The sequence below is a fragment of the Parasteatoda tepidariorum genome, chromosome 2 (genome assembly GCF_982258835.1).
Source record: "Parasteatoda tepidariorum strain Cologne lab strain chromosome 2, Ptep-v5.0, whole genome shotgun sequence".
NCBI lineage: Eukaryota > Metazoa > Arthropoda > Arachnida > Araneae > Theridiidae > Parasteatoda > Parasteatoda tepidariorum.
The window spans coordinates 36,191,307-36,210,323 of NC_141756.1; the positions used below are offsets into that span (position 1 = coordinate 36,191,307).

Genomic DNA, 19,017 nt, shown 5'->3' on the forward strand with positions numbered 1-19,017 from the left:
TTTGCAGATATGTCCTGCATATGGAATAAATTTTAATGCTAGTGAAATAAAAAGCATATAACTTTGAATACTGAAAATAACATTTTTTGACAAATTGTAATACTTCCTGGATGAAAATACCATATGAATTGCAGGTACTTTGGTCGCATCGTCAGCAAAATCTATTTTATCGTAAAATCCATTTTACTGTAAAATGTTATACTGTAATTTGCACGGTAATGTTTATTTAATTTTAGTGAGTTAGTTATTTTATGGTAATTGTTATTGTAAATATTATGATATATCAGATTTTTTTTGTTCCGTAGCATGTTCTTGTCAAAATGGATTATGGTAAAAAGTACCAGTACCCAGAGTGCCGGTACGCAGTTACATATTTTCTTTCATAATATAAAGATTAAAAAGTTTAAAATTCTCGTTTAGACAGAGTCAATGAATTAGCTAAGTAAAAATTTCCAGCATGGTGAATCGTAATGCTGTTAAAATTTTCTTCAATCTTAAAATGTTTCAAATTGAACTATGTTATCGTAAATCATAAGCTTCAGGTAAAATCCTAGTGCATGTTACCTACTTGGCGCAATTTTGAAAAACACCGCCAACGTCAAAATGACGCGCTGGCGCTTGTCGCCAAACTCTTACCAACGCAATGGAACGTTTTTACAATTTTTGGCAAGAATTAGTGTTGGCAAAAACAAAAAGAATCATGACTTGAAAATGACTAATACATAAACAAATCTCAAGCTCAACTACAAAATCATACGCCGAATCCTAAAATACAAATCGGCTAAAAAGCAATAAGCCACCGCATACATCATACCCCTTAAAATCTCGCCAAATTTACAACAACAGATAGCAAACTTATTTGTTTTTCCAAACATCGGCAATGTCACCAAATCCACCTTGTAACTTATACTAGAATCAAGCCAAACTTGGTTACACGATAACATGTTTCAAGTTGAACGGAAACATGGCACACATTTTTAACTTATTAAGGTTGCAGCAAAATTGTACCGTATTATTGTTCACTGTTAAATGAATTTTTCTGAGAGTGTACTTTTAAAGAAATACGCAAACTTATGACTAGTATCTTAAAAGTTAAAATATTATCATGGCAAAGAAATAAAGTTCCTTAATAGCTTTACTTTCGAGTAAGGAACCGTTTCAAATTTTGATTTTGCTTTTCTTAAATTATTGTTCCTGATAATGTTGTATTAGATTAAAAACAGCAACTAGTCTGAAACCAATTGATTACCACTGCAAAATAGAAAATTTTAATTTCTTACCAAACATTAAAATTTGATAAATACCAGTGAAAAATTTTTTAAAATTTTTTAATAAACTAGGCTGCTTTTCTGTAATTACCGAAAACTCAATAAAAAGCTGAAACTTAACGTTCAACTCAATGAACAATTCTTAAGTTTAAATACTTGTTTTTTTTCCTAAAATGAGAAATCACAAAATAAAATTTGTATTTTGTCATATAAATTACATTCTTTAAAATGACGTAAACGCTTTCTTTATGACTTGTCTACACTAAGCTCAAATCATGGGGTTAGAATGGATAGAAAAATAATTATTTTATTTAAAAAATTTAATTATTTATTTATTGTAACTAACAAAAAGAAAGCAAAATCAGAATGGAAAACTTTAGAAAAAATAAAATAGTACGTGGAGTCCCTCCGTGCGGAAGAAGTGAAACTTCGTAATGTGGAAATGAAAATAGGAAGGGGTAGAAATTGATTTTTAGTGAAATCATATTGTTTCTTTAAGACAAACTTTATTAACAATGCTTATAATTCACAATTGATCGCATCTTAATTATCATTTTCGAGTGGAGAAATATCCAAATCTATAACATTTACAATGGGATTATGATAACTAAAGTAAGATACGAAATGTTTGAGTTCTATTTTTTCAATATTTCTTGCAAAAACTGCATCAATGGTAGTTACCCCTTTGGTTGTTGGATCATTCCTACCAATTATCATTTCCAATCCAAGTCTGTCTTTAAGGAAGGTTAATAATGTTTCAGCTTCAGGTAACGAGAAATTCACATTAAAATCTCCTGCAAGGATCACAGGCCGCTCACAATAATCAATTTCTTCACCAGTAACGTCTGCCAGAGCTTGTAAACCCGCAGTGGATACTGGCAATAAAGATTTTGCAATAAATAATTTAATATCTCTCATGGCTGCATTTGGTGAAATATAAATGGCAATTGGAAAAGAGAAAAACTAACAATCAATTGATATTCACAAGAGACGTACCTTGACATAACCTTAAATCCGTCGCATTGTCCGTGGGATTGTTTTCACTACAATTGTTATTCACTAAATTTGAAAATAAAAAATACTACCCTATTAAATTACATGTGTATCAAAACAAACTAAAAAAATATTTGTGGAAAAAAAAATACTTTTATTTTTTTTTTATGCTAGTGAGAACCGAAACAATATGGAAATGAGTGAGGGAAAACTGGATTTCCCGGCCAATGAAAATGTAGCGTTAAACGTTAAACGCAACCTTGTTGGAAGTCGCATAAGAAGTATAACTTCAATAAAAGATTTGTGGTGTAATCAACATACTAGGTTCAAGTAAACCAAAGTTAGTGATCTGGCGAACTAGTAAACTTCTATGTGTATATTCAACGTATTCTCTGTAACCGTCTTCCTGAAGTATAGCGAACTGAACTGAATTTCAATTGAATACTTTTAATTTTTGACTATCCTATTTAAAATGCGGAATTTAATGCACGCAACCTATCTCACCAAAGATAAGTGGTGACCCGGACGTCCATGAATGTTTCAATTCATATCGCCTGTGTTACGATAGATTCAAAATCACCTATAGAACTGTGGTTTTTGAGTTGATTGCTACTACAGAAGCTTCTGGGACTAATGCTTAAAACGTGGTTTAAAAATGAATTTGTTAGAAATGTCTTCTAAAACAAATTAGAGTAGAGAGACTCACACAAATTCAACTCACATTCACCAGTTAAGAATTAGAGGTGCACTAGAGAGGCAAATTGCTCCTAACATTTAAAGATGTTGAAGAAATTCATCGTAAATAATAGTAAATTTTTAAGACAAGGAGCTGTAATGAGAAGCTTGTGAAATCCCCACTTCAGGAGAAGAGTTAACATAACTGTTTTCCAATTGTTGTATAATTAAGGAGCAACAGATAAAATTCAGATAAAATTAACTGCCTAATTTTTTGTGCACAATTTTACCGTGGGATTCGACGAAATAATGGTGCTCACCGGACTTCGAAGCAAGAAATAATGAAATGGTAAAATACTTTATGATTTAATTTATTCATTTGAAATGTATGGAAAATTTTAAAAGCACTATCAGTGAATCTATTTTTATAAATATATTTCAATATATTTTAAAAAGTGTCCTAATTTAAGTTTAAAAATTGTCGAAAGAGTGGGCATAAAATTTTAGTCATTCTATGTTACAGCAGCTTTAAAAGAAACTCACGATCAGAAACGAATATATTGCAATCATTATTGATAACTATAATTGTCAAATACAGTATTATGGTGATCATTATTGGTAACTATAAATATCAAATACCGGTGAGGTGACGGAGAGGTCAGGGTGTCCGATTGCGAAGCCAATGGTTTTTGTTTTTAAATTTATCTTTTCCTACGCAAGGGTTTATAATATCTACCAAACGTTTCCCAAAAACAAAATTCGTTTTTGTTAACTTCAAAGACTGAGAGATTTAAGAAGAGATAATTAGAAGAAAATTATTTTATGAAAAAAGACTATCAAGTTCGTTTTTTTTTTGGCAAATTTATTTACATAATTTAGTAGAAATTTTAAACATTCCCTGCAGTCTAAACGCAGTATATTTAATTTTTAAATGTTCTCCTTTCTTCAAAGACCTTGTAAATGTCCTATATTTGAAAACACTGAATCTATTGCAACTAATTATAGAATTTGCTTTTGTTTGCACATAATTTTGCATAATCATAATATCATAAATTTTTATCTTTCGATAAATGAGTTTTATTATTCTGTGCAGAATTTTTTCGATTTGCTTAAAAAATTTTCGATTTATGGTGAGATACGCTAAAAGGGAAATTAACATTAAGGGGTTCAAACTTTCGACTGCTTTCTCACCTTCACAATTGTGATGACTTTCTCCAAACAAAACAGAGTCTAATATAAAAAGCTATCATTTCACGCATAATTAATTTTTTTATAAGATAGTATTACCTAATATGCACCATTTACTCAGTTAAGATATAGTTACATAAACAGAAACAACAGAAATATTTTTATCACATGTTTTATTTTTTTAAAAAGTAACCAACTACTGAATGTGTTTTTTTTACATGGATTTGGGGTATGCTTTACATGACAAGCAACATATATTCTTTATTTCAGATTTGATGCTCATGGCAGAAAACATTCCTAGAAAAGATTTGTGACACCTCCATCAATAGGCATTATAATTCCCGAAATTAAAGATGCATAGTCACTCAATAAAAATAAAATAGGGTAGGCTACTTCATCAACCTCTGTAAAGAAAAGAAAACAAATATTTTAAATTTGATAAATTTTATAGTTCTAAAAAAATGTTTCATCTATACTTGAAAACGGAAATCCCTAACTACTGACAGTGATGTGTCTCATTTTTCATTTCCGACACGCAAGTCTTGTATACAAAAGAAACTCACAACACATCATATTAATTTATTTGAAAAATTACAATATCTCCTTACAAACTTGTAACGCATAATTTGTCCATTGTTTAACTTGACATACGTTTCTAATGTCGTATAATATTCTGTTATCTTTAAGTTTAAACCTTAATTATGAAATTGAAAATTCATTAAAATTCATTATGTTAAGTGACTGAGAGACAATAGGTTTGCTCATACGCAGAAAACACGCTCTGTTTGTTTATATATATATATATATATATATATATATATATATATATATATATATATATATATATATATATATATATATATATATATATATATATATATATATATATATATATATTATTATATATATATATATATATATATATATATATATATATATATATATATATATATATATATATATATATATATATATATATATATATATATATATATATAGTAGATCGCCGATTATCCGAACTGCTCGGGACCGAACATGGTTCGGATAATGAAAAGCTCGGATAATTGGAAAGTTGTTTAAAATCTAGTGTAAATGATTATTATTTATGCACTAACTTCCCTTCACACCTTTTGTAGGCTTAGGACTGGCAGTACTATCTAAAATAGCTCTGGCGTGTTTAAAAGTTTTTTTTTTCTTCAATTTTTAAATGTTTCTAATAAAAAATATTTAACCTTTTTTTTTCATTTTGAATTTTTTTCATCATATTTCAGTTTTTTATAATTTTTTTGTCAATTACTGATTTTACCACATTTTTCATTATTTTCCATAGTAAAAGAAATCCAGCAAAGACTTTGTTTCAAAGAAGATGCGTTTCTTTCTTTTTTTCGAGCAGCCATATATCCCTTATTCCTTTTAAATAAATCAACTGAACTGAATCAGCATCATTTTGACGTTCTAGCCAATTCATTGCAAAATCTGATGAATTGCATGCTTCTATATGATAAGGTCCACTATCTTGAACTTGATCACCTACTTTTCCCTCTTCGTCCGTAGAGGGAAATTCAAAATTTCATTCAAAATTTCAGCAACAATTTCATTATTTTCACACGAAAGATCTACTGGTTCAGAAACTTCAGTTTCGTTTGTTTTTCTGTTAAGAATTTTATTCCAAGATTTGAAATTCCAAGCACTGTAATCATTAATCATTAACCATAAGTGACAACTACCCATCCCCCAATAATAGAACTTCAGCACTTATCTATTCATAAACTCCTTCTGCATTGTAGACTATCAAAATGAAGCTCGCATTCTTGGAAGATAATTTTTTTCAGTTGTAAAGGGCTAACGGGGTATGTTGGTTTAACTGTATCACAATACATGTATGTATGGCTACTATAAGAAAACTGCTAAAAAGGTTGTAAATTAAATGTGGTCTTCAGATGTAAGGGATATTATTTATTCTTCTTAATTTAGAAAAATTGTCGATAGGTGAAAAAGCATTCTAAACTTAAATAAAAAAAAAACGAATTCAGACGTAGTTCGGATAATTGGACGTTCGGATAATCGGCGCTCTACTGATATATATATATATATATATATATATATATATATATATATATATATATATATATATATATATATATATATATATATATATATATATATATATATATATATATATATATATATATATATATATATATATTCTGCTTTACGGTATTTTTTTTCAAAAAAAAAATGCCTTAAAAGAGACATTTAATCAAATTTTTATGCTTTTACACAAATTTCTAAATGAGGGATATTGAAATTTATAACCCCTGTATGCAATTCCAATTTTCAGGACCATGTTCGAAAAGGATGAACTTATCTCTTAATGTAAACGAACATTATTTACGCTCCTCAGTGATAAAGTGAGCTTAAAGTTACCCTTTTCGTGCCGACTATAACATATACCTGTCAGCATGTCTTAGTAAGTATGTTATACCAACGTTCTCAATCGGGGTAGCCAAGCTTTTTTGTTCGTAGTTTATTTGTGTTAATAATAATAGTTTAATTTATTTTAATCACCAATACTTTATAATACAATTTTAGAACTGTTGCTGAATAGCCGACCCAATTTTTGGGTATACGGCAACTAACTTTCAACTCCGTAGTCTAATAATTTTGAGCCCAATCCAGACGATAAGGGATCAAGTATTTAGAGAAATTTGCTTTCGTGGCGGGCGTTTTGATGAAACTAACCCTCATTTGCGTTACATGGAGAGGAAAACTATGAAAGCTTCCCACGGTTAACCAAAGAGCCAGGGGACTTCAAACCCATGATCCATCCACAACTGAGGATACTTAAAGTCAGTACTGTGATTGCTGCGAGCCTAGTGCGAAATTCGTATCGACGAGCCATTACTGGGATTCGAACCCAGTTTACTTCGTTGAAAGGCGAACGCTCTATTCTTTAAGTCACCACGGGTCTTAGTAATTCAATTTGAACTAACGTTGATTAGGTATGTCAGAATTAAAGTATAAGAAAAAATAAATCTGCCAAATTAACCTCGCCCACATTCAGCTACTGCTTTTTTTACCACGTTTATATCAACTTGCCTTCGTGTATGTCTGTTCGGGTGGAATTTTGTAATCGATTTTTAGCTAACTTCCCGACTAGCAACAGACTTCAAATTTGGCACATAGTTCAGAATTGGATGACAATGCATGAAAATGAAGAGAAAAAAGACATACAAAGTAAAATGAAATTAAAATTGAAGAAAAATTCATATTTTCGCTATTGTATTTTGTTGTCGATTCGATAATTTCAAATTAGTGTCACATGTCAGTTGAAAAGTTTTGCGTACAGTGAGTGAAAAAATTGAGATTTTGAAAGTGAGTACAGAAAAAAAAAAAAGAAAGAAAAATAATATTTTTAAAAACTACATTTTTGTAGTGGAGAATAATAATTAAAAAACAAAAATTTGAAAAACGAAAAACGTGGGGTGCATGAAATACATAACAGTACATATACACCTACATATACACATTATCTTTCTCATACATAGGCACAACCTCATTCACATTCAGATACAATTACAGATATACATACACATGCTCTCATGAGCACACATACTGTTACTGTTATGTATTTCATGCTCCCCACGTTTTTCGTATTTCAAATTTTTGATTATTATTCTCCACTACAAAAACGTGGTTTTTAAAAATATTATTTTGATTTTGATTTTTTATTCAGCATGTTTCGGTTCGAATACATTTATGATTTGCCCTTCCACAAAAGGTTAAAAAAAGGTTATCGCCAGTAATGTTGTAGAGCTAATTGCAATACTGTGATAAATTTGGGCTCACCGAGGAGTCTGGACACATAGATAAGATACTAAATTCTAGGTAAGATGGGGTCTTTGTATGAAAACACAATCTAAATAAACATTTCAGCATAGCTTTTTACAAATCTGTCTGTTAAATATAAACTTCAAACAATGCATTTAAGACTTCTGAGTGGTTATGAAAGGATTTTTTTTTGAAAAAAGGCTCAGTTAAAATTTTAATTTTATGCTTGCCAAGCAGGGATCCTAAAATTATAAATAAATGGATTTTAAAAAAATTATGAAATATTTTTCTAAATGAGCTTGAAACTGCAAATTTTACAAGTCACTCTAACAGCTCTACAATAAATTATAATGCGCAAATTTCAAAATAATTTTTTGTCAATCAATAATGAGATTACATGTATTTTGAACTAAAATCTTACAAATATTTAAAAACAAAAAGCAACCAATGAAATGGAACTAAATACATTGTTTATTATCGAATGTTTGAAGAAAAACTCTCAAGTATTCTTACTTAAAGCTTGATAAAATTAACAAATTCAAACTTAGGCTTTAGCCGTTGGTTTGAAACATCGCTAACATTATACAAAGTCTACATTCAAAATATCAAAGAATTCTATAAAAAAACTTTTTTTTTGTAATGTTTGTAGCGTAAAAATTTTTTCTCAAAATCAAAGTTCTTCAAAAAATGCGTTTGAAATGCAAAAAAGTTCTGAAATGTGAGAAATTTCTGACGTAAAAAAATCAAGAACTCAAAAATTAAATCCTGGAATTAAATTTTATTCGTCTTAAAAATATAATTAAATCAAATAAATAAGGGTTCAGATATTAAAAGCAAAACAAAAAGCATTTTAGTTTCTTTTCGTGAGTTTGCTTCCAATTTTGATTTCGTCTGTCAGCATACGAATAAACAACTATTAATAATTTTTTAAAATCATAGACGTAAATTTTAAAAGGTTTTAGAAAGCTAATGAACTCTAGTTTGATATAGATAATAAAACCAAAATTTTCTTCAAAACTAGCGACTCAGTAATAATTATAATTTTTAAAAAAATTTATTATCTGTTACGAATACTTCGAATTTATTTCTATAACATATTTAATTTACGATACATAATTATGTGAAATAACTTTATATTTTGCATTATTCGAAATCAAATCTATTAGTACGAAGAAAGTTTTATTAATATACTCTGAAGTCAAATTGAAAATTTAATGATCATTGATAAATGTTGCTTTGTACGAGTCACTTTAAATTTGCTTACCTCCTAATCTTTTTAGAGGTGTTCTTTCCGTAAGCATCTTTCCTGACTCACTACCTTCCTTAAATACATCAGCCGCCATATTTGTGCGTATAGCAGTAGGATTGACAGCATTCACTCTAATCTATAAGAGGAAATATTTGTATAAAGGACTTTGATTTTCACATTTAATTGAATTAAAAGCCAATTTTTCTGTGCTTAAAAAAAAGCTTCATACGGAAAGAATAATAGGATTGATGAAAATGGGTTTAAAAATTTATGGTTTAGATCCAATATAAATGTCTAGATTTTGCCCCTCATCAGAGGTGAGCCTTAGTCTTGTATTTACTGAGTCTTGTATTTGCCATCTTGTATTTACTGAGGGAAGAGGAAGATATTTAAATATTGTTATCTAGGGAAGTTAAGTAGTGTTTCTAAAATATTTTTGTTTAAACTGAATCGAATAAAATCAAACCTAGGACGTTATGTATAGTAGTTTAAAAGTTTTATAAATAAAAATTAGCATAAAAATAATAGCATACAAATTATAATAGAAATCGCATGATAATATATAAATAGTAACGGTAAAACAGGATCCAATGTATTGTTGTATACTGAATCGATTGAAATCAAAGCCAAGTCGATAGGATCACTTGTTATTAAGTTATAATAGTTCTCTGCAGTAGAACTACAATTTTTGATTTTTGTCCTTTTACGCACAAAATACTTTTAAATTTGATACTCTACAGTTTAACATTAAGAACATTGTCCTACTTATCGATATATCATTTCCAGCCGTATAAATAGGTACAAGTAAAAATATACTTTTAATTATACTTTTGTAACTCTTTTATACTTCAAAATTATTTAATCTATCTACTTGATTTTAAACTTATTTCGTTTAGCTTAAAATGTGCTAATAACTTTGTTTGTTAATAGGGAAAGATATATGCGCGTTTATAGAAGTGCAAACCTGCTTTCATGTATAAATTTTTTGCAACTTTTCAGCTTTCACTCCTTTCGACTTAGTGTGCTGCATTCAATGCAGCACACGAAAAATAGAAATCAATAACTCAATTGTCTAGACAATAATTTCAGATGCGCAAATAACAATAAGTTAACATTTGAAGTGTTTTTACATAAAACCTTATTCATTTCTAAGTTGGGCAGCTTGAAAAAGTTAAAAACCCTCAGATAAATTAATATCCCTAATGGCAAAACCCTATTGGAAACAGTTCATAAAACCAGTATCAAAATGAGACTGGAACCAATATAAACGCTACCAGAACCAGCATAAGCATGCTGGAAATTTAAAAACCCATATGAAATTATGTTGCCAATTTTTAAACCTGGTATGGCATTATACTTGAAATATTGAGACCACTATGGCAATATAAGGAACCACATCTCACTTATCTAGACACCATTGGTTATGCTTCGCATCTTTGGACCCGTCTCCTCTTTCTGTCATTTAAAGATTTCTGCTAAAGCTCCCCCGAGAGAAACGAACTTCAAATATCTATATTGAGCTTTGAAATCAATTTCCAGCTTTCTCTTAATTATTTTCGTTCTCCTGAGAATTATGGATGCAATTAATTATGTAACCAAAGTATTTTTCATGGTATCAGATCTAGAGTTCTTACATTGTGAGGTCCATACTCTGTTGCCATACATCTTGTTAGTTGATCTACAGCACCTTTGCTCGAGCCATATATTCCTATAGAAGGCATACATTTAAAACTTCCTATGCTTGATACATTTACAATCGATCCTCCCTTTCCTCGCTCTTTCATGCCATTGGCAACAATCTAAAGACAACAATGTTTGAAAGTGATTAAAATAAAATTCTTATAAGGTTTTGAACATAAAAGTAAACTCTATGCGCTAATATTTATACAGTATTTAAGTTAATTTTAGAAATAAAAAAAAATTCTAGGACTCCTTCTGCAATACATAGTAAAAAAATATTGAAAAATTTTTATTTTCCTTTAACCTAAAAATTTTTTTTTTAATATTTTTAAGCTCTAACTTTTTCAGTATATCTCAATAATTTAAAGCTAATTTTTTCATTTTCACTATTTTTGCCAATTGTCCTTCAGTCTACAATTTAAAGCATATAAAACATTCCTTATTTTTCAATTTTCTGCTTTTAATGTTATAATACGACTTAAGAAAATGTATTAAGTTTCATTGTCTACTGAAAACTTCGAATAAACCTCAAGTTTTAACATAGCACTTTTCATCTGACAATAATACTCTGGAAATATAAATACTCCAAAAAATTTACTCATGCGATTTAAATATCCTTTTTAACTTGCATGCAAAATATGAGATAAGATATCACGTTTACTTACTTGAGTAATATTTATAATTGCCTTTAAATTAATGCTGTAGAGCCTGGAACACAATTAAAAATTTGAAACATTAGTAACATTTTAAAATACGTTTTTGGTCAAAATAAGTATAATTTCCACCTTATAGTAATAACTTGAACATTTTATGACTATATTAAGTTAATCAGATTATTTTCATAAACTCCAATTCTTTCAAAATCACTTAACTTGAAAGTAGATCAAAGTTTAAAATGAAGTTATCAATCTTAGATTATAAATTATAGATTTCGCTGAGAGAAAAAATAAGAGACCGTAGGTTGCACAGTTTACATCAGTTTTGTTTTATGCAGTTGGATTTACTGAACTATTAGGTAAGCCAAATCAAGTTGTGAGGAAGAATATGTTCCTCCATTTTTCAGATTCTTCTTTTATCTGGCCTTCATTAACATCTATAGCAATGATTGGCAACCTATGAGCTACGAATAATATAAAAAAGATTACCCCATCGGTATACTGTTTATTTTTTTTGCATTCATAGATAATACGTGCTGTGAAGTAGAAGTAATGTTACGAACTACCAAGAATATTTAAAAAAAAATTTAAAAAATTAAAAAATATTCATTTATAAGCATTTACTGACCATTGTTCTATAGCTATTAGTGACTATCGTCTTATTGGTCTCCTAAACGGTAAAAAAAAAATTCCTCGTTCATTGTTTAATTCGAATTCATACTTCAACACAAATTAAAGCAATCTATAGTTTATAAATTAAAATACTTAAACATTATTTTCGAACATTAATTAAATTCTTCATGGAAAAAAAATTAAAGAACTTTATGTAAGAAAATCATACTCGTCAATGTCCTGCTCAGTCATGTTTCCAAAGTTTACAAGTTTCATAATAGCGGCATTGTTTACCAACAAGTCAATAGGTCCGATGCTCTCAATAGCAGATTTCGTAGATTCCCAATTTCCAACGTCCAAGCAAACCGTTTTTATATTCTTGTTCTGAAACAAATTAATTAAACTGATTTATTTTTGAAGGATACTTAAGAAGAAAACATGCTCCGATTAATATTTCATGAAAAACAACTAATTTAACAATTTAGAATTTATTTATTGGTTATTATAGATGGAAAATAACTCCACTTACGATTGTTTGCAATTCATCTAAATCTAATTGAGTGCGGCTGACAGCGACAACTTCAGCTTCACATTCAGCCAGCCTAATAGTCACCGCTTTTCCAATACCTCAGTAAAAACAATTGAAATAAAGTGAATTTTTAGTTATTTTATACACTTTTCATGCTTAGCATTTTTTGATGATAACAAAACTACAAAGGTTTTCACTGCATGGACATGCATACAATTGGGTGAAATACTCAAGAAGAAGTGTACCGCTAAAATTCCACGGTTGTGCCTAATCAGGTGGTTGTGAATTGACTTGGTTTATTATCCGCTGAATCTATTTTCGGAAGAGTTTTAATTGGATACCTACAAGGGACGTCGCGTGTATGTTTCAAACGTAATTAGCTGCTAAATCACGGAATAAACAGATGCTACGATTTACCAACGCGTGACGCCGCTTGCAAGTATCCAATACGCAAAACAAAAAAAACGGTACACAATCACTTTTGATCCACTGATCGGATTTTCAATCCCTAAGATCCAAGCTGTGTAATTTGTAGGGCATAACCTTATGTCGTGCAGATAATATTTTAAGTTCCGAAGTTAGACGCAAAATAATTTTTTATTCTAATAAAGTTGCATTTTATGGAAAATTCCTTTAAACTTTTAAATAAAACTAAAAATGACAAACCCCAAATTTAAACAAAAGCAATCAAATTATGATTAAACGATAAAGCTTCAAATTCGTCATATTTTTAAAGTGTTATTTTTTCAAATTAAAATTAAAACTTAAAACTTTGTAAAAATGTGCCTATTTTCCAAATCAAAATTTTTTTGAAACTTTATAATAAATAAAAAAATTAATTACTTTTGCAGGAGAACACCTTTGAATAAACTAGTTTCAGCCTTTTTCAAATCTTTTTACGTGATAATGTATTTCATGTCATATGTCCAAATACGCAAAGACTAAAAGCAATATTTAGAAACTTTAATAATTTTGCCCTGTTTTCTGATATTTGATACAAAATTTTAGTGACATGCGCATCATATTTTAATGGTCTTGGAAAAAAAAATTGGGGGGGGGGGATAAAGTACATTTTTGTGTCTGATAGTTATTCAGTGTTGGTTAATGATTTAAATGAAAAATGGGGACTAGTAAAGTTATTAATTATCTGCAAGCTATTTGGCGTATTATAGAGAAAAAAAACAAATTACAAATGTAACTTATTTAATACTTCCTATCGTAGTGAACTGAAGAATTGGAATGACATGTTAGTTAGAAATTCTCCCCGAAAAGAAAACTTTCATATTTTGCTTACTCTATCTTTCCTACTTTATAAATAGTGCACTACGTAAGCATTTTTTCTTATTCTAAATGTGAACTACTTTTAATACTGAAAAGTGAACGCTAAACTTTCCTGTTGCATATTAATTTGTCGTGGTTGAGTAATACTCTCGAAAATTCCGCATACAACATTATAAGTGTATCGCCACAAATATATTTTATTTTAGGTCACTATGCTAACGTCTTCGTGCCTGAATATTTTAATGAAATACTTCTTTTAACCTTAGTTTGTTATAATGAATATCAAAAATATCCTTGTCCTTAAACATCTAGGTGTAAATAATTATAGATACTTCATGTGAAGAACCCATAAGAGAAAGTAAAAAAATCTTACGCAAAATTATAAAATACGTATTACATACTTATTTTGATTTTCTTTTGGGATATTTCGATAAAGCTATATCTTTTGAAAAAAAGTTAAGAGGTATACAAATGAAGTAAGAAAAACCAATGAAGAGACAACATTTAAAAAAACTCATTATTCGTATAGTTTTTTAAAAAAAGAATACTGAGACATAATTAAAATAATTCACAAACTATACACTTAGATAGAAATAAAATATATGCTCGCTTATTTAAAATTTACCATAATTTGTTTCGGGAATATATTTTTAGAATATTCCTATACCATGTTCAGAGTTTTGTTAAGATTGTTATATGCAATTTGTTGTTTTTTTGCACTGAAAATTTGTAGTACGATGCAATATGTGGTCTAAGCGGCAACATTTAACTATTTAACCTAATACGTAAACTTTTTACCTTAACAAACCAATTCAAAGTAGTTGGGAAAAAATAGTTTTTATAGGACAAATTATTTCGCACAAAAAACACCACCCGGAATACATTAGAGACATTAAATTAAAAAAGAATATTTGTCATATTTTATTCAAATCCTTTAATTTCCTTTATGCCAAGGAATTATAAATGCCATTCATAGTGCTTTGTTTGGCATAGTTTACAATTTGTCTTAAAACATCTCTAAAGTATGAAAAAAGGCATTTAAAGAATTAATAAAATAAAATAAATTTACAATAAAGCGTTCCATTACCTTTTCCTGCTCCGGTAACTAGAGCTCTTTTACCATCGAATTGGATATTCATATCTTCTTTTTATGAATTATATTGAAGTGAAACTACTATTTTACCGTTTAGGTAGGCTGTGGATTTTTCAAACAAATATTCGAGAAATGGCAGTACTTAAAAATCAACCATTTCTTATCTTTTACTGCGTATGATAAAGAAAAATAAACATTTGAGACAGTAAATGTAGAGAAAAAATGATTTTGTTTTCCATTAAATGTTTTATCTTCAGAAAAACAGTGAACGTATTTTTGAATGAATGGCGATGTAAAAAATTGCAATGATTAAATAATTTGACTTTCTTAAATTAAATAATTTGGTTAAATAATTTGGCTTTTGAACGTTTAAACTTTACAATTTGAGAAACGTTACTATACGGTGCGTACTAAAACGTCAACTATAAAAATATTGAGCAGTATTTTTTAATTCAAAATTTTGAAATATTTTCCTCAAAATAATGTCGATTTGCAGATATGCCACTGCATATTCAATGAATTTTAATGCTAGTGAAATAAAAAGCATATAACTTCGAATATTGAAAATGTTATTTTTTGACAAACTGTAAGACTTCCTGGATGAAAATACCATATGAATTGCAGGTACTCTGGTCGCATCGTCCGCAAAATCTTTTTTATCGTGAAATCCATTTTACTGTAAAATGTTATACTGTAATTTGCACAGTAATGTTTATATAATTTTAGTTGAGTCAGTTATTTTATGGTAACTGCTACTGTAAGTATTACGATATATCAGATTTTTTTTTTGTTCCGTAGCATTATCTTGTAAAAATGGATTATGGTAAAAAAAAAACAGTATTCTGAGTGCCGGCAAGCAGTTACATATTATTTTTTTTATAATATAAAGATCAAAAAGTTTAAAATTCTCGTTTAAACAGAGTTAATGAATTAGTTAAGTAAAAATTTCAAGCATGGTGAATCGTAATGCTGTTAAAATTCTCTGCAATCTTAAAATGTTTCAAATTGAAATATATTATCGTAAATCTTTAACTTCTGTAAAATCATAGCACATGTTACCTACTTGGCGCAATTTTGAAGAAAGTCACCAACGTCGAAATGACGCGTTGACGCTTGTCACCAAACTATTACCAACGCAATGGAACGTTTTTACAATTTTTGGCAAGAATTGGTGTTGGCAAAAACATAAAAAATCATAACTTGAAAATGACTTATACATAAGCAAATCTCAAATCTACAAAATCATTCCCCGAATTCTAAAATGCAAAATGACTAAAAAGCAATAACCCACCGCATACATCATGCCCATCGTAATCTCGCCAAATTTACAACAACAGATAGCAAACTTAATTGCTTTTCCAAACATCGCCAATGTCACCAAATCCACCTTGTAACCTATACTAGGATCAAGCCAAACCTGATAACACGATAACATGTTTCAAGTTGAACTGAAACATAGTGCACATTTTTAACTTATTAAGGTTGCAGCAAAATTGTACCGTATTATTGTTCACCGTTAACGGAATTTTTTTCTGAGAGTGTACTTTTAAAGAAATACGCAAACTTATGACTAGTATTTTAAATCTTAAAATATCATCATGGCAAATAAATAAAGTTGTTCCTTAATAGCTTTACTTTCAAGGAAGGAACCGCTTCAAATTTTGATTTTGTTTTTCATAAATCATTGTTCCTGATAATGTTGTATTAGATTAAAAACAGCAACTAGTCTGAAATCAATTGGTTACCACTACAAGAAAGAAAACTTTAGTTTCTAACCAAACATTAAAATTTGAAAATTTTAAATTTGGTAAATACCCGCGAAAAAAATTTTAAAAATGTATAATAAACTTGACTGTTTTTGTGGAATTACCAAAAACTCAATAAAAAACTGAAACTCAACGTTTAACTCAATGAACAGTACTAAAGTTTAAATACTTATTTCGTACCCAAAATGAGAAATCACTAAATAATAATAGATTTGTGATATAATTGTCGAAAGAGTGGGCATACAATTTAGTTATTCTATATTACAGCAGCTTTAAAAGAAACTCACGATCAGAACCGAATATATCGCAATCATTATTGATAACTATAATTGTGTCAAGTACGATATTATGGTGATCATTATTGGTAACTATAAATATCAAATATCTGTGAGGTGACGGAGAGGTCAGGGTGTCCGATTTCGAAGTCAATGGTTTTTGTTTTGATATTTATTGTTTCCTACACACGGGTTTAAAATGTCTACCAAACGTTTCCCAAAAACAAAACTGGTTTTTGTTAACTCCAAAGACTGAGAGTGGGACGAAGGAGTATTTAAGGAAGAGATAATTAAAAGAAATTTTTTTTTACGAAAAAAGACTATCAAGTTCGTTTTTTGAAGTTATACTTCTTATGCGAATTCCAACAAGGTTGCGTTCAACGTTTAACGCGACATTTTTATTGGCCGGGAAATCACGTGGTAGGATCCAGTTTTCCCTCATTCATTTCCATATTGTTTTGGTTCTCACTAGCCTAAAAATAATAAAAGTATTGTTTTTCTATAAATATTTTTTTAGTTTGATTTGATACACATATAATTTAATAGGATAGTATTTTTTATTTTCAAATTTAGTGGATAACAATTGTAAAAAATGAGTGAAAACAATCCCACGGACAATGCGACGGATTTAAGGTTATGTCAAGGTACGTCTCTTGTGAATATCAATTGATTGTTAGGTTTTCTCTTCTGAAATTGCATTATGACTCATTCACATACATTATTGATACAAATACATTTTCCAGGGCGAGACGATGAGGCAACCACAAGCACTTCCACTGGTTCAAGATGTCCACGAGGGAAAAATGCACAATATTACCGTTATTACAGAGCACGGAAGCGAGCGGAGCAGGAAAAAGAGTCGTTGAATAGAACTAGTGATCCTTCTACGACTGCTGATTCTTCTACAATTAACGTCGCAGGTTACGAAGTTTTACTTCTTCCGCGCGAAGGGACTCCATGCACTATTTTTTTTTTTTTTTTTTGGCAAATTCATTTACATAATTTAGTAGAAATTTTTGAACATTCTTCACAGTCTGAATGTAGTATATTTAATTTTTAAATATTCTCCTTTCTTAAGCGACCCTGTAAATGTCCTATATTTGAAAACACTGAATTTGTTGCAACTAATTACAGAATTTGCATTTGTTTGTACATAATTTTGCTATCTATAAAATACGAAACATAAAGAAAATTATGTTTCTAATAAAAAATACTTTATTTTTGTCATTCATAACGGTCGGAATAGTTTTATTGTGTCTTAAAAGATTATAATAAAATAATTAAAGTGCAATACTACAGTATTTTTGATTTTTACTTTTACTTAATGAACCTAATGAAATAAAAAGGCAAAAAGTAAATAACTTCTTATTTTTTTGATTTTTCATTACAAACGTTGTGGGTAAATACTGCACTATTGTACATTGTTGTATATACAAATGTTGTGTATACAAAATGTTGTGTGTACATGAAAAGGTAGCCTTTGACTTAATGGTCGGATTTTCACATACTAAGACAAAATTTCACTTGATTGAGGACCTAACCTTAAAATGCAAGTTAATTAAAGAAAGATATTTTAAGTTACAAAATCGGACACAAACGCGTACGTTCTCTCAAAAAATGATTTATTCAGATTTTTTTCAATGGATTCAGATTTTAGAATATCAAAAAACTGCCCTCAAAACTGATTGAGGTACTCTCAATCCGGAAAATGTGGTCTTAATAGTTTAAACCCCTTAATTTTAAACTCACTTTTTACATATTTCGCTAAATCTCGAATTTTTTTTAAACTAATTCAAAATTTCTGGTCACTGTTACAAAATTCTTTTATTCAAAAATAATTCTTTGTAAAAAATATTTTTAATACCATTCACAATATTTTTTTATAATTTTTTTATGAATTTATTTTATGATAGTCGAAAAG

The 19,017-nt window shown here is 29.0% G+C and overlaps 1 protein-coding gene across 1 annotated transcript; it reads right to left on the bottom strand.

The window, feature by feature from the left end:
* Nucleotides 1-4,280: 4,280 nt before the first annotated feature.
* On the bottom strand, nucleotides 4,281-15,239 carry LOC139424977 (L-xylulose reductase-like). Its single transcript, XM_087157213.1, has 7 exons — nucleotides 15,050-15,239; nucleotides 12,682-12,779; nucleotides 12,382-12,536; nucleotides 11,550-11,592; nucleotides 10,839-11,003; nucleotides 9,220-9,340; nucleotides 4,281-4,528 (listed from the first exon to the last, which is right to left on the bottom strand). Exons 1-7 carry the CDS (start codon nucleotides 15,099-15,101, stop codon nucleotides 4,422-4,424), a joined length of 741 nt encoding a protein of 246 aa, XP_087013339.1. The 5' UTR covers nucleotides 15,102-15,239; the 3' UTR covers nucleotides 4,281-4,421.
* Nucleotides 15,240-19,017: the final 3,778 nt, after the last annotated feature.

Excerpts from the sequence above, each read along its gene's own strand:
- LOC139424977 (XM_087157213.1), bottom strand. The coding sequence starts at position 15,101 with ATGAATATCCAATTCGATGGTAAAAGAGCTCTAGTTACCGGAGCAGGA. Across the intron at positions 12,537-12,681 it reads TAGATGAATTGCAAACAATC|AACAAGAATATAAAAACGGT; the intron begins GTAAGTGGAGTT and ends AATTTGTTTCAG. Across the intron at positions 11,004-11,549 it reads CAATTATAAATATTACTCAA|ATTGTTGCCAATGGCATGAA; the intron begins GTAAGTAAACGT and ends TGTTGTCTTTAG.